General features: G+C 42.8%; 2 protein-coding genes across 3 annotated transcripts in view; one reads left to right on the top strand and one right to left on the bottom strand.

Moving 5' to 3' along the window:
• Window positions 1–16,136, bottom strand: part of LOC124776412 (calpain-5-like) — a 300,262-nt gene extending 284,126 nt beyond the window's left edge. Inside the window, exon 1 of one of the 2 annotated variants that reach the window (XM_047251400.1) lies at window positions 16,049–16,136. The gene's annotated coding sequence lies outside the window, so the exon portion shown is untranslated. The other variant, XM_047251399.1, reaches the window with a different exon arrangement.
• Window positions 16,106–23,543, top strand: part of LOC124776413 (mitochondrial uncoupling protein Bmcp) — a 104,112-nt gene continuing 96,674 nt past the window's right edge. Inside the window, exons 1-2 of the mRNA XM_047251401.1 lie at window positions 16,106–16,245; window positions 16,453–16,589. Of these exons, the coding sequence (XP_047107357.1) occupies window positions 16,121–16,245; window positions 16,453–16,589 (262 nt within the window). The 5' untranslated portion in view covers window positions 16,106–16,120. The remainder of the gene's footprint in view (window positions 16,246–16,452; window positions 16,590–23,543) is intronic.

Here is a 23,543-nt window from a genome sequence, read left to right as displayed (position 1 = left end):
AGCTTATAGCTACTTGTCTGTCTGGCGTGTAACGTCTCTGTGAAAGGTAACTTTCCATACTATACTCAAAGTTTTATATGAAATAATAGTCATTGGTAGGTCATACAGTCTTTCACATGTCTAACATTCTGGAGATTGTGCGGCAGAGCAGGCTTTAACCAAAAGTGATCCATTCTACAACCTACCCAATGAATCCACTTTTCCAAATTTATCTTCTATTTGCTACATAAAAAATAATGACATCATTATAAAAATATCTCCGTGTGTTGTAGTAGCCACCAGGTACTAAATAAATTGTTTCATTCTCAGTATTCTAACTTGTCCATCTTCCCATGTCATGGCCACAGCAGGGAAAGGTGTTAAACTGTAACTGCACTGAAATATCAATACCCATCTGTTGAGACAGCCAAATCAGTATAGCAATTATGCTGATTTAGTTTTATTTGTTTCACATGTGAAATGTCCGCCCTGATGCTACCTACACCGATCAAGGGGTCTCCCCATGGGCACCGTCCAACCACAGGAAAGGCCATCTTGCACGACAGCCATTGCTGGAGTCCTGATGCCCCAAGAAGATGGGCCTCTACTCTTTCGCCTGCATCAGGAGCTAGCAGCTCAGGCATCAGAAGTTTGATCCTGTTGTCAGAGGAGAGTACCAAATGGGTACATAACAGCATCACCATGTCGGATTGGCTACCGCATAGGGTTTTAACCATATGTATAAGTCTATGCAATTATTGGGCACAGAGATCTTTAACACTTTAGGCAGTAGGTGCTACTTAAGGCATTCTTCACAAGTTTGTCTGCACAAGAGAAACAATTTTGAAAATGGAGGTCAAACCCAAAATAAGGCCAAAAATTACTTCAGCCACAAACTGATTTAAAGAAAATGAATAAAGATGTGGACAAAAGAAAGCAGAACTTAGAGTAAACATCAAAGACTGCCACCACGAGAAAGAAAGTAAGAGAAATAAGAATAGTCAGAGATGGGAGATCGTAACAGAAGAAAGAAAGTATGTCCTGCAATAGCTATGACCCTGAGCTCTCCCCCCATACATACTCAAGAAAGAGTTGTGAGCCTCCTGAGTGGTATATTACAACAGAATGTTAGGAAAATTCTGGGGCACAGTTAGGATTTGGTTACTGTGTGTTATATGCTTAACACAAATGGTTTAACTGTAGATAAAGCAAAGGGCAGGTTTCAATACATTGATAGGATACTGAGAAGAAGCAGCTCGGATACTAAAGTGACTGCATAAGAAAAAAAGACAGGTCACTAAACTCATAAACAGGAAAAGAAGGAAAGGTGCATTTTAATGACCTCTAAAGCACCAGCTCAACTGTAGAAGAAAAGGAGAACATGCCCTTTGACAGACACAATTCAAGCAAGTTAGAAGAAAAGCTAAACCAGGTTAGGTGCCGGCAGCAGACATTGTGATAAGCAAGTCAGTCACATAAGTTGCTGGTGAACCTTCTGATTTGAGTGGTTATGGCCCACAAAACTTTTTCATTACTGATGTTTCATTCAGAACTGCAATGGGTTCTTTAAAGGTGCTCTGGACTCCACCGAGTCCTGCCAATTGTCAACAAGCCTCAACAGAATCACAATCACCTCTGAAAATGTCTGCTGCAGCTCTGGATGAAATGTTATGGACAAAAAGATTTGTGGATCACGACCATACAACCCAGGAGATTTACCAGCAACTAAGACAACAGGTCATGAAAGCCTTCATTGTATGGCCGGTCAAATATATTGTAAATACTGACTTTCCTTCCTCTGCATGACTGTCTCTTTAGCAGGTAAACATCTAACAACTAACAAAACTTGTGATATAGTGTTTACCAGTATTCCTAAAAGAGACAAATAAGACAGTACAGCAAACCAGATGTAATATAAGGTCATTAACTGGGTACAATATCCAGAAGGATGTATTTCAATCAAGACTTTTCCCATCCTACTACACATGGTCTGTTATTTTATTTTTAACTAGCCTTTTTCCTGTGGCTTAGCCCACATAAATGTTCAACACAAACTGCACACTTCTTCTTCTCCCCTCTCTCTGTGTCCACCTCTTTGCCCCCCCCCCCCCAAAAAAAAAAAAAAAAAATCTCCTGTCCACCTCATCCTTCCACCTCCATCTGTCAATCTCCTCTTTCTTGGTCTCTCTCTTCATCTCCTCCCCCTCTCTTTATCTATCTCCATTGCTCCTTTCTCTGACCATATCTTCCATCCTCCTCTCTCTGTCCATTTCCTTGTCCCCTCTCTCTGTCCATTTCCTCCTCCCCCCTCTCCCTTTCCCACCTACCCATTACCCCTCTATACCTTCCTCCTGCATCTGCCTGTCCCCTCTTTCTGCCGGTCTTGTCCTCCCTCTCTCTCTGATCATCACTACTCCTCGTCCTCCTTTCTGACCATCCCTCTTCCCTCTCTCTGTGTCCATCTCCTCTATCCCCTCACTATGTCATCTCCTCCTCCTCTTTCCCCTCTTACTGTAGATCTCCTTCTCCCCTCTCTCACTGTCCTTGCCCTCTTCCCCTCTCTCTTTTTACCTCCTCCACTGCTGTCAATATGTCAATCTCCTTCTCCTCCATATTCTCCCTGTCCATCGCCCCGTGCCTCCCTTTCTGTCTATCCATTTCATTCTCCCCATGTCTCTATCCATTATCATCTCACCCCTTTCTATCTGTCCATCTGCTCACCCTTTTTTCTGCCCCTATCCTCCTTCCCCCTTTCTCTGACCACCTCATTCTCGCCCATCTCTCACTATCCATCTCCCTCCCTTTCTGCACAGCTGTGCCCATCTGCATGTGTACCCCCTGGAAGGCATGCAAGTATTTCCCACACATCATGTATGTCACAAGTGCAGCCCACATGTCAGGGGTAGAAAATCCTGTTTTGCACTATCTCCGCTCCTATCAGTGTTATGAGGTTATACTCCCGTAGTGCTGTTCCTCATATAGCAAGTAGTATTTGTACCAAATTTTACCACCTGTCCACTACTCATCCACACCTTTGCTTGCATCCTGAATCTCTCTCTCCTGCCTCTCTCTCCCTGTCCCCTCCTCCTTCCTCCTCTCTCTCCCTGGCAACCTCCTGCTCCCCTCCCCTCTCTGCCATCTCCTCCTGCCTCCGTCACTCTCCTCCTCTCCCTATCCATCTCCTCCTCCACCTCTCTTTGTACATCTCCTTCTCATCCTTCTCTCTGTCCACCTCCTCTTGCTCCTTCACACAATCTGCCCATCTCCTCCTTTGGCCTCCAGAAGACTGACTGAGCAAGCTGCACACTGTCAAGGCTATGGACTTCCGCTTAGCTACAGAAGAGTACTAAATACAATGCCCTGGACTGATCAAGAGTCAAGGAATTACTATGCAACATGATATCACACTGATTGCTCATGACACAATCTTAAGAAATGACCAATGAATGATGTCACTAACAGAACAAAAACAAAAATCATTAATTCATAAGAGAAGGGATTTTTGGTGGGGATATTATTCTAATTAATACTGTCAAATATACAATAAGTTTAAAATGACAAAGAATAGTGGGAAAATAGAAGGATTCATCAGGGGCATAAATGTAACTATAAAATAGGAATGCATTAGCACCAACGGCTGCTCCATGTACATGCCGACTGTTCCCAGTGCAGGCAGTGCTGCTATCTTAGAGGGTAAGAGGCTCTCGCAATCTGTCATCAGCTCTTCAGCTGCTTGTTCTACCCCCGTGGATAATCATCCTCTCTTGTGATACAACAACATTAATACAGACTTGGTAAAGGACTCTGAGTTTTCTGGATTGTACATTGGTTTTGCCTGCACTTGTGTTCCACTGCATTCCACTGAAGTCATGTAAATGATTTCTACCTAAATGTTGTCATTTCTTTCATTCTCTGCTTTCTGCTGTAGAACCCACACATCGCTACAGGATACAACAACACTGGCAATGAATTTGGTCCTTCGATTGCCTGGTCTTTGGAGGATCTGTGTCTTGCTGACACAGCAACATTATGACAGCAAAGTTGAGTGTGTCCCTTGCAGATTCGTGGACAAACACTATGCTTGCCTGCCACTTTTTGTACTGACTTCCAACCTGCAACTTGCAGTTTTTGTTGTTTTCTGTTTACAGAGGTTGATTTTTTATGCATTTTTTGCCTGTGACTTCTAACTGAGACTTTTTTTACAGTGTTTATATTTTGTTTCTATTCAGTGCATGTTGTGTATTGAATCATGGCCAATGTACATATGAACTGTCTCAAACCCAAGTTATTCAGTTGGAGTTTCCGCAAATTCAACAACTTATGGAAGCAATGATGAAATTGATGCAATTCCAAAAAACTATGTTGGCATCACTCTCAGCACCCCAAGCAGCGGTGCAACAAGCAATGCCTGTCTGTGCAACAATGTCCTGCACATTCAATGCACAGCACGAAGACTACTTCTATACTGGGTTCAGCTTGACACCCACTTCTCTGCTCGTCATATTCAAGTTACAGAGAGGCAACCACAGTTTTGGCAACAGTAGTTATCACAGGATACATACTGGCATGTAAACTTTCTGCCACTACCCATCCCGAAAGTGGAGACTATGAGGACTGATTGCGGCATCAGACAAGTACTTTGATGGACAAGTGAATGTGGCTGCTGTTCATTAATTTTTTCAGATTATGAAGACAACCTCATCAAACTAAAAAGACAGTGGATAGCTGATTTACAAGGGCTGACCAGGCACTGCAAATTTTGGTGTGAATGTGGTTAATGTTACAGTGATGCCATGATTCAAGATGCTATCACCCAGAAAGTGTCTTACTGTGGGATCAGTATCTGGACCCAAGTTTGAAGCAAGTGTTAGAATTAATTGAGCTGCAGGACTTTCATGAGCATTTTGCAGTTGACTTTAAATCTCCTCCCTCAAATTGAAATTTAATTTTTCACTCAGAAAGGGATATTATTGCTGAAGTCGATCTGTTCTCTTTATCTTGTACAGGCTTTGTCCCGGCTGCGCAGACAGAGTCAGAATCAGCTCTGCTCCTGTTGGCTGCACGATCCTTCCATGAATTTGTTGGTTTCAGAGATATCCCTAAGGACCTCACAGCCCCAGATGCCCTGCCTCCCTAGGGTCCTGCACAACCAGCGCTGGATGGAGAGCCCTAGATGTTGAAGCGGTGCTGCCATCACCACCACAGAATCAGCAGCCCCATCACAGAGGTCTGGTTCTCTACACCCAGCTACTTTTCCTCTCTCCGCTTGCCTCCAATAACACTGGAACATCATCACCAGTTCAAGAAGACACTCTGTCCCTGGGCATGGGTGTGCAGCCTGTGACTGGTTTTTCGGCCGATGTTCCCCGTCATTGGCAAGGCGAATGTCAGGGTGCAGCTGCTTCCCACTGACCACAATTCCAGCTCCTGCCTTCTCAGTGACATCTGCATCCAGACCCTCATCCCACTCTTGTCATTATCACCAGTGAATCCAGTACGCAATGACAGGAAGGAGGCTTGAAAGAAGGAATGTTGTTTATTGTACTGTTTGCCAAAGGCACCATGATGAGTCTGTCAAACCCCCATAGCTGCCAACAATTCGGCTATATTCCCATTTTGTGGTTGTATGTATTTTATGTATTTGTATACGTTTATTTTTCTTCTTTCTATATGGCTGCCATGTCTTATATACATTTTAGTCTTTATTTTAGATTACTTATATGTAATAAATTCATGTGATGTACTTGTCATAAGCTAAATACAAAAATAACAAAACAATCTTGAAACATTCATTGACTTTGCCAATTCACAACCAAACTTGCCTTGCAACCTAACCTAGGTCTTGGGATATGCTATAGTGACTGGAGTCAGACAAGACTCAAAAAGTAGCAGAAATGGCCAACCAGCTGAGGTTGTCAACAGTGAGTTGCTAAGAGTAAACAAGAGGACACAACAAGAGAGGGACACACAACAGAGATGGCACATTGCAATAACAAGACCAGTGAAAAACCAAACAAGGATGTATAGCGAGATCAATACAAGAGCACAGTGAAACCACAGCTGATGACTGAGCTGCTGTGCTGCTAGCTTTAAAGGGTGGCTGCAGGTGCTGATAGGCCAGCAAGATGGGAGTGATCCTGTGGCCAGCACCGGCAGTGATGGTGGCAGTGCCTGTAGATGTAGCAATGCCATCTAGCAGCTGTCATTGAGGTCCACACTTTCCTGTGGACCTTCAGACTCACCGAGCTGGGATACTACATTCCTCCTCCCTGAGGTGGACATTCATGGCTGGATATGCCCTGGATGATGCTCTTGAAGGTGAACTGGAGGCATGGTTGGTGTCACGACACTGCAGCCTGCTGGTTGTTATGGCAATGTGCTGTGGCACAGCAGCATGGCCGATGACAGCCAGGGGGACAGAGACTGTGGTGAGATCTCCATCTCCAGTCCACATCCACATGAAATACCATTGGTCCCCTGCAGTGCAAGTTGTGCCTGTACGGTTGTGCGACCAGCAAAGGTGGTTGTTGCAGGTCCGATTCGTACACTGATGGAAGTGCAGTTGGGAGGCATGGATGAAGTTGTTTGGTATGAAGGCACTCCAAACTCCTCGGAGTGTGAGCTGTTGTAAGGACACATCCATTGGTGGTAAACACCATAACCAGCATCTACGAATGTTTTGCTCCATACTAGCAGACCCACATGGCTGTGCTTGGCGTATAGTGCCTGGGGTTCCTCAGGCTGTGGGATCAAGAGATGGAGGAGAGTATGCAGCTGCCACCCACAGAGAAGCTCTGTCAGGCTATAGTCATGGACAGGAGTGGTTTTATAAGCTGGGCGAATGCGGGCATGGAGCCATTTAAAAGCTAATAGTTGCTCTAGGGAAGGGTGCTGCATATGCCGCTGTAGAGCTCGCCGACGCTGTTTAATGGCTTCTGCAATTTCTGTCAACCACCAAGGTACTGACTTTCACCAGGGGCACCCTAAAGAACAAGGGATCGTGTTTTCCACAGCAGCAGGTTTCTTGGAGGGCAATGCAGAAAGCAGGTGTAAAGCTTAACAGTTGCCATAGCTCAGCCAGGTGATGGAAAAAACTGCAGCAGTTCCACTGGAGGATGATGTTATCGTGAGGCTGAGAAGGCATGGAGCATGCAAGGAGGCAAGTTATACCTCAGGGTCACCTGCTGCCACTGACTGAGTATTTGTAACCGTTCCTATTGTGGATGACGCATCAGTGAGAGCCAGATCCTCAGGGGCTGCTAAGATCTCCACCTCATCCTCAGGTGCAGAACTGGTAGGGAGTATTGGTGTTGGGGCCACCGGAAGGTCCTTTTTCTTAGCAGACTTCTTTGTTCGCTTGCCCTCTCACTTCTCTTTAGGGGCTTGCTGGGAGGACTTTTCCGAAGTAGCTTCAGGCACAGTGGAAGACCATGAAGCTCTTCGTCCAGCAGCTTTGGGCTCCTTGAGCCACTGGTGAGTGTCTACTGTGGCATTAGTGGAGATCTTGGGAGGAGGGTCCCAAGGGACCCCTTCTGCATGAGGAGCCAGATGTATTCTGGAGGCCCAGAGGGCCCACTGTTTATGGCACAGAATGTGGTATGACTAGCACTTGTGACAGCGATGGTAATGTAGCAGCAGCATATGTGAACGTCAACCAAACGGGTTGTAATCGTTCAAATTTACGTTCAGCCTCTTCGTAAGTCAACTGGTCCAGGGTTGTACTCCATGATTTTCCACTTCTTTTGGAGTACTGTGCACTCTGGTGAGCCAGGGGGGGGGGGGGGAGCTGTCTACAGTTAATACAAGTGGGAGGAGGTGGAAATCCGCAGTCTCGACATGTGGTGCTGGAAGTGCAGTGAGAAGACATGTGCCCGAATTTCCAGCACTTAAAGCACCGCATGCGGGGGAGGGGGGGGGTGGGTGGAGGGCATATGGATTAACATCACTGTGGTAAACCATCACCTTGACCTTTTCAGGCAATGAATCACCCTCAAAGGCCAAGATGAAGGCACCAGTAGCAACCCTGTTGTCTTTGGGTCCCCTGTAAACACGTCAGATGAAATGAACACCCCCGCCATTCTAGATTTGCACTGACCTCATTGTCAGACTGCCAGAGGAGGTCGCGATGGAAAATAATCCCCTGGACCATGTTGAGGCTTTTATGGGGAGTGACGGAAACAGGTATATCACCCAGCCAGTGACAGGCGAGTAACGGCCGGCCGGGATTGGGCTGGGGATGCTGACTGAATCAAGACTGCACTGCTTCTCATCTTGTACAGTGCTATCACTTCCCCAAACTTATCCTCAAGATGTTCAACCAAAAACTGAGGCGTCATAGGTAGAAAGGAGTCCCCGTCGACTCTGCTACATACTAAATACCTAGGCTCACCTATTTCTGTAGCCCTGCGTTCCTCCCATGGTGTAGCGAGGGAGGGAAACGATTTAGGGTCATATTTGTCAGCATTGTACTTGATGTTGCCCTTCTTAGAGACTGCTGGCACCATACGATCACCAGCAAGAGATGACCTGTCCGCTTCACTCGGGGTCATCCGCCCTTATGCCAGCCACTCCGATCAGGGGTTCACCCCTAGGGTGCCACCCAGCCACAGCAAAGGCCACCTGGCACGATGGCCATTGCAGGGAGTCCTGATGCCACAGGAAGACAGACATCTACTCCTTGGGATACGTTGGGGGTTTACAGCTCAGGCATCAGTAGTGCGATCCCTGTGTTGTCAGGGGGCTAACACCAAATGGGTGCCCCACCACAACGAACTGGCTACCATGCTGGATATTGGGTGCAGAGAAATCCAATACTGTCATAGGGGTGAAACAGGACAGGAGACAATGGAAGAAGATGACATACCCTGCAAAGTGTCCTCGCCCAAATAGTTGAATTGCAGGTGGAGATGCAAAGCCATGACTATAGGTTCAAATGGCTCTGAGCACCATGGGACGTAACATCTGAGGTCATCAGTTCCCTAGAACTTCGAACTACTTAAACCTAACTAACCTAAGGACATCACACACATCCATGCCCAAGGCAGGATTCAAACCTGCGACCGTAGCGGTCACGTGGTTCCAGACTGAAGTGCCTAGAACTGCTCGGCCACTCTGGGTGGCTATGACTAGAGGTTCAGGAGATCGAATCTAAGGGCACTGTGGATAATTCATGCACCACGTAAGGCATACTTCCCCATATGGCTCACACGTCTGCAGAATTTGGAAAGTGGCAGGTCAAACCATAAAATGCGACCTGAACTTATAGGGACGAAAAGTGTGAGGCCTTTTTAGTCGCCTCTTACGACAGGCAAGGATACCTCTGGTCTATTCTAACCCCCGGACCTGCAGAGGGACTTTGTGAGGAAGTCCTCCAGCCAAGGTATTGGGTAGGTTTCCAGATGTGTCTGGGCACTGACAGTCAACTTAAAATCCACGCATAGCAGGAAGGAGCCATCAAGTTTCTTGACCACTAGCAGTGATGTGACTCTCACACTGATTTTAACACGTTCAATCAGTCCAGTCTCACGAAGTCCATCAAGTTCCTGCTTAATAGCTGCCTGGAATAGGTTGTGCCCAGCAGAAATGGGGCACTGCATCGGAACACAAAGGCATATGTGCTTGGAAATCCGCGGTGCACCCCAAACCAGCATTAAATGTAGGTACAAAAGCACCATAAAGGTCGTTGAGTTCCTGATAGGGAACTGAGACAGTGACAATGTGAACCTTATCAGTGATGGAGTGTCCAAACAATGAGAAGGCATTCAGACCAAAAATGTTGACAGCCAAATGACTATCAAAAATGAACAGCATTATCAACCAAGTGACCTTTTCATAGGCAGCTATGATCATGAATCGGCCCCCAGAGAGAAATCAAACAGGCAATGACTAACAAATGGTAGTGTGGGCCCAATCCAGGGAAACCTAGATGAGCATACGCTTGGAGGCTGACCAAGGAAATGGTAGCAACTGTATACTCTTGGAGACAGACATCCTGGTTCGCAACTGTGAGCTGAATAAACAAGTTGGTAGCAGAAGGATCACCCTGCGGAATACTTGCCTGAAGTTCACACAATGTTCCTCGACATGCATGTGGAAACGGGCTCTAGTCACCCTGACTGTTTCTGACAGGCAGCTTGGAGATGCCCATCTTTCCCGCAAGGGGCGCAGTGCACCCAGTGATATGGACAGTCTGCACATGGTTGTTCTGTGAAGCAGTCAGGATAAAGTGGAAGACCCTGTTGCTTACACTGATGAGGTGCGGTCGGCAGTTCAGAAGCCACCGACACATCAGAAATAGATGAATCACCTTGACGCTGTCATAGAAGAGGTTTACAAGGATTCTGCACCATCAAGGCATGAGGTGGCAGCTGAACTGCTGCTACTTGTAAACAAGCCACGAAACGTTCATTTGCTGCCAGGGCAACCTTGAAACAATGCGCGATTTTCAAAATATCAACAAAAGGAAGGCTGTCTAGTTTGAGGGCTGCAGTTTTTCCCTCCAGATTGAGAGCCAATTGGACCATGACAACTCAAATCAAAGAATCAGCATTTGAGGTTTTGCAAGCCAGGTTCATATAAGCGAAATCACAATGGTGATCCATCCTTGCAAATTCGTCACTAACAAGTGATATGACTGACCAGGTTGCTTGTGGTCTTGATGGGAACCAAGGCATGATGTGATCACCTGTAATTGTTGCAAATAACAATGCAAAAGGAACAAACACATCTTCTCAAAGATGGGTGCGACAGGATTCCAGTGTAGAGCCAACTTCTTCAATAAGAAAAATGTCTCAAAAAAAAAAAAAAAAGGAAAAGCGACCTTTTGAGAACTTTGTCAGAGATCCAAAAAGTGGTGCAGTGCCATTTCAGCTGCTGTAAATACATATTCTAGACCTCTTTGCATCATTAAGTGGTGGAAATGAGGGTAGACGGTTCTCCGCCTGGAAAGTGAGCCTAGCCTAGATGGATTGGATACCCTGAACCTGTAGTTGATCCTTCAAAAGCAGAATTCTCTGATGGAATAGGTCAGTTTGCCACTGCTGTTGTTGAAACTGCTGTTGCTATTGCTGCTGCAAGAGTAACTGTTTCTGTTACTGTTCCAAAAGTTGCATGAACTTTGAATCCATGGAACAGTGCTAACCTCACCAGAATTTGAGAAGATGGTGGTGGTGGTGGTTAGTGTTTAACGTCATTTGAGAAGACTGGGAATGACTCAAGAAGTAGCAGAAACTGGCTGACCAGCCAGGTGTGTCAACAGCAAATCAAAAGAAGAATAGGACAGACAATGGAGATGACACGGTGGAATAAAAAGTCCAGTGAGTAAATCGAGATGTGAAACCTAAGATGTAGTGAATCCAGAAACAAACAAAAATGTGTAGTGAGACCAGTATAAGAGTGCAGTGAAATCACAACTGAAGACTGGGCTGCTTGTTGCTAGCTTTCAAGGGTAGACATAGGCACAGATAGGCCAGCACAACAGTTGTGGCTTCGCTGCTAGCACTTGAAGCAGTAATGTCAGCACCCACAGATGTAGCAGTGTCGCCTAGCAGCTGCCATCAAGGTCCATGCCTTCTGGTGGGCTTTCAAACTTACTGGGCTGAGATACCAGGCATGTTTCTGTTCAATCTTGCACCACAACCTGGATTTGAAGAAAATAACAATTTTTTGTAATGGGTTCTTTGACTATGCCAACCCTGAACCACACTATTACCCACCAGACCAACAGAGACCTTGGATAACTCTACAGTTCAGTCATTTGTCACAATCTACAGAAAGAAAGCCCAAAAGCAACATCGCAACCTACAATGTGCCTGGAATCACCAGTAGATCTAACAGGTTCAGTATACAACACAATTCATCACAACCTGCACTAGTCCTACATAGTTCTATAAAATCTTCCAAATCAATTCCTTCCCCCTCTCCCATACCCCACAATAGTTTGCCATTTCCATGAATCCAATACAAGGCAAATAAATAACACAACCTAAATTTTTATCCACAAGAACTACACAAAATACTGTAAATAAAACACATGAATGGCGTCTACAACAGAAAAATAAAAACAGTAACATCATGGATGTCATCTAAACTTTGGGGAATAGTTGCAACAAAATCTTCTTAAAACGCACATAGCACTTGTAATAACTTACACAGAAAGAACAATGATAGGGTTTTCTAACAACATAGCTTGAAGTCAAGAAGACAACATAGAAATGAAACAATAAGAAGTCAGCAGGTACAGATGAGTTTACAGTCTATGTTCTGAAGGCGCGTATAGGCAGCATGGGTCGACAGAAGCGTCCGATCCCACGCGTCGGCTTTGACCCGTGACGTAAGGGTGTTGTCGTGTGTGACGTCATGACGGCGCGGAGTTTGGTTTGTGAGTGTGGCGTGTTTGTAGATGTTGTCGTGTTGTGGTTTGTTGTGCTCTCTGGTGGTACGTTCAGGGTTTTCGTTTGTGTGGTGTAATGGGCTCTGTTTGAGTGTCGGGTCTGTTTTGTAGTGGAATTTGTTTCAGTGAGTTAACGATTTTGTGTGAAGGTTAATTTAGTGTTGTTCGCTGTACATCGTGTGGTAATTTTAGTAAAATTAATCGGTTGTTGTTTTTGTTCAGGAATGGATATGACAGATCAAATTAACAGTGCGCAGGTCAAGGGCTGTGTATGTTGATATTGGTATCGGGAGATGTTTTTGAGCTATATAGACCAAGGGAAGTGTTTGACCCTAATTTATGGGATCGGGAGCTGCTGTTGAGCTATATAGGTCAAGGGAAGTGTCCGATTCCAGATGATATTGTGTTTAGTGGTATTTGGGGAGCTTGTGATGCCGGTTTTTTTCGTCGTTTTCTGTGGTTTTGTATGCGGGTTGGTGTCTAAATTTGTTTATATTTAATATAATAGAAGGAAACATTCCACGTGGGAAAAATTATATATAAAATCAAAGATGAGGTGACTTACCGAACGAAAGCGCTGGCAGGTCGATAGACACACAAACAAACACAAACATACACACAAAATTCAAGCTTTCGCAACAAACTGTTGCCTCATCAGGAAAGAGGGAAGGAGAGGGGAAGACGAAAGGAAGTGGGTTTTAAGGGAGAGGGTAAGGAGTCATTCCAATCCCGGGAGCGGAAAGACTGACAGTCCTTCACCAAATGCCAGTTTCACTACTGTCTGCATTGTCAAAAATACCCAACTCAATCATGAATGATATACTAATGAGTCACATGAATAAATACAATTTTTTAATGAAGCACAGTTTGGTTTCAAATTTAGGAGCAGTACAATCTCAGTCATTACGGAGTTCACAAAAGTGGTACCTCAAGCTCTTGACAAGGGTGACTGTTGCAGACATATGCTTAGACTTGTCAAAGACTTTTGACACTGCTGCCATAAAATACTAATAAACAAGATAGAAGCACTTGGTGTAAGATGAATAGTAAATAAACGGCTCCAGTCTTCCCTGAAAAACTGGGTGTGAAAGATAGAAATACTTCACATTCTGCTGACCATAAATTTTCAGTAAAGCAATTGTCTTACAAGAAATACAAACATAGGTCTGCCTCAGGTTAGTGTGTTGGATCCAACTCTGTTCTTAATATATTTCAATGACTTTCCAGACAGTATAAGACATGGAGCATCATAGTCAACCATGAAACAACAGGACTGCTATTAAGGAAACCAAATGAAACATTAAAGAATGTTTATGATTGGCTAACATGTAATAAATTAACATCAAACAGAAAGAAAAAGGAACTTTATGCATGTCAGATCAAGAGAAAAAAAAACAATGCTGTCACATTAAGCACAGGTTATAGATTGTGTAACACACAAGTTTTTATGGATAAATATTGACTGTCAATTAACATGGAACAAACACTAAAAGATACAAAATGAATGTGATCAGTATGTTATGTTAATATGGTTTTCTAATTAGGCCTAGTTTGTAACAGCCAATGTTTTGTGTTGACATATTATTCCTTGATACGCATACATTATTAGCTGGGGGATTTTTTTCTGGGGAACAAAGGCACAAAACATGGACACAGTTTGAAACTGCAGACAAGGTCTGTAAGAATAACAGCTAGAAGTAGTAGCTGGGCTTAGTGTAAAGGACTATTTTAAAACCAGTATCCTTAGGCCTGAGTAAATCTACCAATCTGTTGGGCAAATGAGGAAAAACATTACTAAGTATTTCATTAATATCTCTATAAATAATAATCGAACAAGAGCCAGCTTGTACCTACATTTACCATGGAAAAACATACAGAAAACTCAAAACAGCATTTCCTATCTCAGAATAAAACTGCATTATAAATTGGGCAAGGAGATGAAAAAGATTACTAAAATACATATGTTTAAAGATGGCTTAAACATTCTTCATAAATAATGCATACTGGTACTACACAAATCAAGATTATTTAGGACACTCAGAATAATGGTTAATAATGAAAGGGGAAATTAGAATGCCCTGTCATATTACAAGACATGATTATAATGGAATTCTTTTACAAGAAAAGCACATGCCAAGACCTATAGTGCGTGATGGTAATGACCTGTCACTCTAAGAGCTCAACATCTCACTAATCATGGAGGGATAGTGACTCAGTTTTTTAGGCAGACTGAGGGGTGGACATGAGGAACTGCATGGGGCATAGTTACATGTTTATGTGCCTGGAGTCAGTTTTCCAAACACACACATGGGAGTGCAAGGAGCATAGCAGCACTTTTGTGGTCCAGGAGTGTGGATGTTAGTGTGTACAGTGTTGCAGTGCAAAACTGTTTCATAACATAAGTTATATGGTACAAATTGTGTGTAAAACAAAGAACATTTACAATAATACTAAATGAAGCAGCACAGTTGTTAAAATTACTTTATTATTGGAAGGATGGAGTTTTCTCAGTCCAGCCACTCTGATTTAGGTTTTCTGTGGTTCTTCTAAATCATTTCTGGCATATGCCAGAATGGTTCCTTCACAAGGCCAAGGCTGGCTCCTTGTCCCCTTCTAATAGTAACATAAATATAAATTCTATGTGTATTTGGAGCTATTTATTTTCATTGTACTATGATAACAAATCCTATTGATCGTAAGACGATCCCTGCATTAATGTACAAATCAATCAACTCAAATAACAATACCTTGTGTTATTCATTATAACCTACCCAGAGCCAAAATAGGGCTGGCTATCCGATAACACAAATGTCAAAATAACTTACAGCATTAGAAGTGGTTTGCAACTAAAGATTGTCTTTGAGCTACAATCTAAACACAGTCAAAACAACATTTTGATTTCATTTATTTATTCATCCAGGGATCATATCACAACGATATAGGATTTGTCAGCATAACACAATGAAAATCATTGGCTCAACATGCAAGCATGTTTTTTTTTTTTTTTATGAGGATAAGATGGGTCGTCGGCCGTAGCCCTGGTAATGAACCAATTCTAGAAGTTTGCTTGGAATGAGTAGGAAAACCACGGAAAGCCTAAAGAAGGTTGGTCAAACAGAGTAAACACCATCAGCCAATATATGTCAGTTTCTTAACAACCTGCACTGCCTCATTCGGTTTGTCCCTATTATAAGAGGTCCTGTTAATGTGTAATAACAAAGGATGTTCTGCAGTCGTATACAGTTAAATGTATACAGAAGGGTTACCCTTCGCTCCATGTATAGAATTAGTGCCAATCAGTGCATTCATCGGCTACACCATTACTTAAACATATGCACGGAAACATCCAACGTGCTACTTCTATTAAAGCGTTTACCTTAAGCGTAAATTTGAAGATTAAGTAGCTACTTTCTTTTCGCGCGGCAGAAATCTTTACAATTTTTTTTCTTTTCAACTGACATCATCCATATCTAAATTCTGTGCATTTACCGACTCATGAAGCTTGGAATGTCACAGCGCATAGGTCACGATTTATAAATAGAACAAAGTTTCTGATTTCCGAAAGAATTTATACGTGACTCATGTTTAGAAATATAGCAAATGATTACTATTATGGTTACAAACACAACTTGGAATTTCTGCCCACCACTCTCTCAACTAGTTAATTTGTAAACATACTTTCAAATACAGGTGCGGCACCGCCTTTTAACATTTGCTATGCGACCAATATCGAGGAACATTATCGGAGTTATGTACTATCGACCTTACATTATTATCTCGATATGTCACAACAGAAACGATTATATCGAGGGTTTGTTTCAACAATTGTGGTGTGATCGGCTGCGTTTCATCACGCGAGAAAAAATTGATAACGTGTAAGTTAATTGGGTGCATAATACACCAGTAATCCAGTTCTTGAACACAATTCTTGCTCAGTCGTTAAATTACGTGAATGAATGTTACGCTTCATTACGTAACAGTGACGAGAAGTCACAGTAATGATAGCTTCGCTCACCGGTGTTTAAAGTATCATCATTCTTGTTCTGCTCAGACCCAACGGTGTACTATTACATTTGATACAGGACTACGGCAGCAGACGCCCCAGAGGAAAGGGTGCCTCCCGCAGCAGGCCCTCAACAAACGGCAGAAAGTGGGATGGGAGAAGCGGATTGGCGGCCTTTCGTATATGGAGGTCTTGCTTCCTGCGCAGCCGAATTCGGTTTGTGTCATCATTTCTTTAGCTGTTTATTAAGTTTGTTTAAAGCGCAGGGAGTTCTGTTACACAAACAACAACAAAAATGCATATCTTTGTATCATGCAATGACAGGCTTATGAATCTTTCTGCAGTTAATTGGAAATGGCAATACTGGTAATGTCTGTAAGATGATAAAAAATAATGGAATTAAAAATATAGCATTACAACTATCGCCATCTAAGATTGTTTTGAAAAATGTTTTGGTAAGTTTTAGTGGGTTGTGGTTAGATTTTCTGTAATGCAATGTGATTATTCTGTCATGTTAGGAACTTTCTGTAGACTGGATATCATTCTATAAACTTATGATCTTTTTACGTCAAGTTTCCCTCAGCTGAAATTAATCGTATAGAAATTAATTAGTTTATGTTCTTATTTAATTGTTTATTGTGGCACTTAAACAATCAGATTACAGGATTTTCCCGTGACCAAAATTGAGAACATGCAAACAGCCAGTTGGTAAACATTAATCTGTGTTCAAATTTCTGGTATGTGATGTGTACCACTTTCTGCTTACCATATTGTATTAAGTAAATGTATAAGTATTTGTTGTTGACAATTGAAGCTTGCCTCTTGAAACTTTTAGTTTACAGGAAACACAGGTATATTCTGAAGCGGGTGACTGTACACTAGTGATGTAGCTGTTGTTGTAGTCTCTTTTTTGAACTCCTGTTTCTGAACTATGAGGCAATTGCTGTGTGAGATACAGTTATTGAGATAGGTGCAAAATGTTGTCACAACCATAAGTATTGAGTTTTTGTTTCATTAACTAAGTAACTTCATCCCCACATAATGTTCTGTAAATGACATTATGAATGAGAGCCTTCAGGTATGTGGAACAATTAATGTAAATGACTTACTGTACTATACAGCTTTATTTCTCGGTATTCGTTACAAGGGTGCTGTAGCTACTTCTTATTCCTTTCTCCAATGAATGAAAATAAAAAGAGCAACCGGTATGTAAATTTCAGTGCTGCATAATAAGGTTACCATATAAAAATTGAAATGACCATTCGGTGAAGATATTACACATCAGCTTAACTCTAGAATCAGACTGCTTACTGGTTGTACACTTGATATTCGACCTTCTGTGATCAGTGGGAGTCAACTGACTTCATACTTGTGTTGATCTGTGTGTAGTATTGTATGGTAGTTAATATTATGTACAAAAATGAGCAAAGAGGCTATACCTGCTCCTTCTAGTGGCTTCCCACGGACTTTCATGTCACTTTTGTGATGCATTAATGTTTGTTTTATAAGCTAGCTGGTCTGGGAGAAAGAGGTGGAGCTTGTTTTAGCAGCCAGTGTGCTATAAGCTCATCACAAGCTCCTTCTCTATGTAACCTCTACCCACAGCCCAAGTAAAAGTGTATGATCAGTATGCTGATGATTGGTAACATCTTTGAACTTTTCTTGAACGATAATAGTGTGTGGTGCAGTGAGTGGAGGAAGCAAGCTCCGCCTTTGTCATACATTGCAGCCACTATACATCTGTGTGAGAGGTAGAACTGATACAGAAAATTAATCCAATGTAACTGGAAAGGTAAAAAAAAAAATCTACTCACCAAGCAGTGGCAGGAGAACACATATATAAAAGGTATTAGAGTTTGCAAGCTTTTGGAGCCAGTGGCTCTATCTTCTGGCAGAAGGGTTTGAAGGGGGAGGAAGAGAGGCGACAGAAAAGGACTGGTGAGCTGGTTTAGGAAAATGGGGAGAGTTCGGAAAAGTCTCCCAGAATCCTGGGTTGGGGAAGACTTACTGGATGGGATGAGAGGGGAAGACTGATTGTTGGGGTACTGCACCATACGAGAGCTTGCAGGTTTACAAATCTTTTCCAGTGCAGTCCCCAACAATCAGTCTTTCCTACTCATCCCATGTGATAAGTCTCCACTGACTGAGGTTCTGGGCAACTTTTCTAAACTCTGCCCCTTTTCCTCAATCTCACCAGTCATTTTCCATCACCTCTCCTTTCCCCGTCAAGCATTCTGCCAGAAGAAGGAACCATTGGTTCTGAAAGCTTGCAAACTTTAGTCCCTTTTATATGTGTGTTCTCATGTCACCACTTTTAGAATTTTTCCTTATCTGTCCAATTACATTATATTTTCAAAAATTGATCAGTTTCATTGACAAGAAAATAATATTTAAATTTATTTTAATCAATGTTGAAGTACCTTATTGATATTTCAATAATTTACAAATGATTGATAAAGTAAGTTTTTATAAAAATATTGCCTACACTAATGGTAGTTACAGTGGGATCAGGAGGAATGTTCAATACAAGTTGTCGGCTTTGGCCCACTGTTGTAATGCTAATGGCTGCTGTCATGTCACCTTTTGGTTCATATATTCACCATTAGGTAGTGAAGTCAATGAATGCAAAAAAGAAGACTGGTTGTGGTGACCCATTGATCTGTAGCTTAGCCCAAGATACGATTGGTATCTTATCCCGAGACCTTGGTTAGGTTAGAAGATAATGGTTTGGTTGTGAGTTGGCTTTGCAAAGAGTGTGATACTAAAAAACCTGGTTGTGGCTACAGACTGATCTGTAGCTAACCCTTTCTGAAAAGATCGCCAATAGCATCATGATATAGTCACCATATGGTTGACACCATTTGCCACATTTCCTATGTCACTGCCCAAAGCTGATGACTCATCAAACATTCTTCTATGTATGCTACGCCACCCTGTACACAGTAGTCTTTGATTGATGTATTTTGATCAAAATAACTTTGTGATTGATGGTTCAGTGAACCAGCTCACAGCTGCCAACTGAGCACATATTTTTCTCTAGAATTGTGTGCTCATTGTATTATCTAGTTTGCAGTTATATGCAGAGCTGTAGCAAGTGTGGCTGGCAGCATTACAACATAACCTCCCCACCCCCATCCCGCACCCCATGCCATTGCAATCTGTCAGTCACAAAATTATTTTATTTGAGCTGTATGATAAGCAGTAGCTGGAGTGAAGCTTCCAGCCTGTATGGATATAAAGCTTCGATGCCAAGTCATCACGAAAAGGTTTGCTTACAGAATGTGCATGTATGTATTGCATATCTATACATTAACAAAAACATTTTACTACTACCAGGCACTGTTTAGTTACCTTTTTAAACTTTTGAGAGATTGCGAGTTTGTTCTTGTGTGACTGACTGCATACAGGCGGGTAATCAGATGTTTGTAATGATTAAATTGTGCTTTATGGAAAGTTCTGCCAGGAAACTTCTCCGTTTTTCTTTATGCCAGCCATTATTCTCCTACACTTTTTCCCTTAATCTCCCTTTCCTCCTATCAAATTTTAGTCCTCTGTCTCATTTAAGTTTTTCCCTCTTTTAACGTTATCTGAATAATTCCTTTTGCCAAATCACATCCTCTTTTTTTTTCCATTCTGCACCTCATCACCAGAACTAGTAGGTATGTATTTTTTCATTGTTATATATTGTGTCCTGTCCTGGAGTTATCTTGGTTTGGTAGTTTACCACTGTGATGGGTCATGCCTTTGGATCAATCTTGGTTATGACAATCTGTTCACTGTACTATTCATAATAGTTTACCTGCAATCTTATCTTCTTATTCATTACTAGCCTTACTCCTGTATTACCATTATTTAATTTTATTTTGCTAACTCTGTACTAATGTAAACAGAAATCGTGTTCTTTTTGCCATGACACCGTACTAATTCCTGCTGTATTCAACCTGTGTCATGTTGTGTAACATAGTAAAATGTTTAGCAGCTCTCAATTCAGTGCTCCAACCTATACAATGACAGATTTGTTTTTCTTCTGTCAACATTTCCCATACAGGCTGCTACTAGAGTTCTGAATGTAGGACTGTTTTATACAGGAGGATGTCATCATCATTAAACCATGCATTTGAACTGCATGTTCTCTGGAAATATGGTGGCTGTAGTTACCTATATTTCAGTTGTGTCTTAGCAAGATCATATTGGCTAATATTAAAGTATCGTATCAGTCAATCATCCCAGTCTGTATCAACAGTGATAACCAAAAAGACATCTGCTTCTCTCGAGGAATCATTGACTGTTAGGTATTCTTCAGCTATTGGGCTAAGTTATTCATCACATGTAGGCAAAAATAAGAACACACACACACACACACACACACACACACACACACACACACACACACACACACAGAGAGAGAGAGAGAGAGAGAGAGAGAGAGAGAGAGAGAGAGCGTTGCTGTCGGGGCACTAAAGCCTTGCTGTGCCTGAAGTGAGCAATGATATTTGCTGGGATGGATAGTGGGGATGTAGATGAAGAGTTGGGATGGGGTGGGAGAGGAATAGCAGGGTAGTGGTGAGAGGAAGTTGCTAATATTGCATGTGAAAGTGTGAGGGGATGTGGTGAAGACAGGGTAGTGGATTGCTACGTACAGCAATAGGACTGTGCTGTGGGAGGACAAAGGGAGGAGAGAGTATTATTTAGTGCACTGGTGGGATGGTGGGACATTAGGCATGTGTAGTGCTGCAGTGGGAGATAGGGAGGAGAGAGGCAGATGACAGACAGGGATTAACAAAGGTTGAGGCCAGGGTGTTACAGAAATGAATGATACATAGCAATATTGAAAGTGGTGTTCCTATCTGCACAGTTCATAAAAGCTGGTATTACTGGGAACAATCCAGATGGCACAGGTTGTGAAGCAGTCTTTGGAAGTCAGACACATTGTGTTGGGCAGTGTACTCAGCTACTAGGCACTCCAAGCAGCTGCCTTTTGGTAACAGTTTAGCAGTAGCCATTAATGTGGACAGACAGTTTGTTAGTTGTAATGCATGTGTAGAATGTGTCATAGTGATTGAAACTAAGTTAATGGATCATATGGCTGTCTTCACAGGTGGCCCTGCCTTTGGTGGGTGAAATGTCTGTGCTGGTAGGAAGACATATGGGATAGGTCTTGAATCTCAGCCTGTTGCAGGGGTATGAGCCATGGGACAAAGGGCTGGGAGCAGAGATGGAATAGGGATTTACCAGGATATTGCATTGGTTGGGTAGTTGGCAGAATATCGCTGTGGAAGGTTTGGGGAGGATATTTTTCATTTCAGGATATAATAAGAGTATGCTGAAACCCTGGCGATGAATGTGATTCTGTTTCTCCCGTGCTCGGCAGTATTGAGTCATAAGAGGGGTACTCCTTTGCAGCCGGGCAGTGCTGGTGTGAGGAATGGTAGGTGAGAAGCAAGGTAAGGCATGGAAGATATTTTTCTGAGTAAGGTTGGGTGGGTAATTTGGGTGTGTGAAGGCCTAATTGAGAATCTAGGCATATTTGGAGACGGACTGCTTATCACTAGTGATGTGTAGGCTGTATGGAATGGACTTCTTGGTGTGGAATGTGTGGAAGCTCTCAAAGTGGACAAATTGTTACTGGTTGGCAGTTTTGGTGTGGATGAAGATATCGATGTAGCTATCCTTGAGGTGAGATCGACATTGAGGAAGCTGGATTATCCACCCTCCCTTGTCCAGGATGATCACATGTGCCTAGTCTTCCCAATCACCTACCATCCCTCATGTACAGACTGCCTGGCTACAAAGGAGCACCCCTCTTGCAACTCAGTACCACCCAGAACTTTAATAATTGACTACCTCTTGCCACTCACTGAAATTACTGTGCCATCCACTTAACCTACACAGTATCCTTGTCTGTCCCTAGTCCAACCCTGCTCACAATGCCTCACCCAACGGCTCATATCCCTGCAATAGACCTTGACACAAGACCTATCCCATACATCATCCCACTACCATCTACTCCAGTCCTGTGATAGGCATCTCCTACCCCATCAAAGGCAGGGGCACCTGTGAAAGCACCGATATGATCCACCAATTAAGCTGAAACCACAGTGTCACTCCCTGTATGGACATAACAACTGACAAGCTGTTTTTCCCTGCGAATAGCCGCTGCCAAATTGGCCAAAAGATAGCTGGACCATCTAGTTGCTGAACATGCCACCCAAGACGGTGTGCTCAACTTTGACAGCTTCAAAGTCTGTACTGTCTGGATTCTTCCCACCAATTCCAGATTTTCTGGTTGGCGTGTGTAGGAACTCTCCTTGCAAAATTGTAACATTTCAATCTGTCCTGTTATCCCCCCACCCAGGTCTCAACCTTCACTACCCACTGTCCTCTCCACTGCAGCCCTACACATGCTTTCTATCCTGCCAGTGCATCTGCATACTCCTAACACTATCTTGCGCTCAGTGTGTCCTTACACGTTCCCACAGGCAACAATAGCATCATCCCCCACCCCTAGTCTTCTATCCCTCCCCTTTCCTGCAATCCCTCCATTTCCCCATCTCGTGTGTATTCTCGACCTCTACCCCTACCACCCATCCAAGCAAATATCACTGCTCACCTTGGACACAGTTGCAGTAGTGTCTTAGCAGCTGAAGATGACAGTGCTCATTTGTATGTGAGGTGTGCTTGTGTGAGTGTGTTTGTGTTTTGTATTGTCTGTGTCTGATGAAAGACTTAGTCAGATAGCTGAATAATATGTAGCAGTCTTTTTCATTGTGCCTGTATGCAGCTCTACACAGTCTTGTTCTTATTCTATCCTGGGCTTTCCATTGTGTGATTTAACCTTAATATTGGCATGCTTGAGTAAAAATATGGGCCTTGTTCATATTCTTAATTTTTAGAAAAACTTACTTACATACCTCCTTTGTTTATTGCAAATAATACAGGCAGCACACATTAAAACATGCAATGGAAAATCCTGGATGGAAAAATGACAATATTATGAAAAGGATATATTGTTGATCACTCCTATAGAGGAGACACTGAGTTGCACACAGCCACAACAAAAACATGACTATACATGTAAGCTTAAATTTATAATGGTCTTATTATTATGCCTGTTTGTGACTTAATGCCTTCTCTATATGGCACGTAGCAATCTGTCCTTTACACACTAAA

Source organism: Schistocerca piceifrons, chromosome 2, assembly GCF_021461385.2.
Source record: "Schistocerca piceifrons isolate TAMUIC-IGC-003096 chromosome 2, iqSchPice1.1, whole genome shotgun sequence".
Classification (NCBI taxonomy): Eukaryota; Metazoa; Arthropoda; class Insecta; order Orthoptera; family Acrididae; genus Schistocerca; species Schistocerca piceifrons.
Note: the sequence above shows the minus strand (reverse complement) of the source record. Positions and strands in the feature narration are given on the sequence as shown.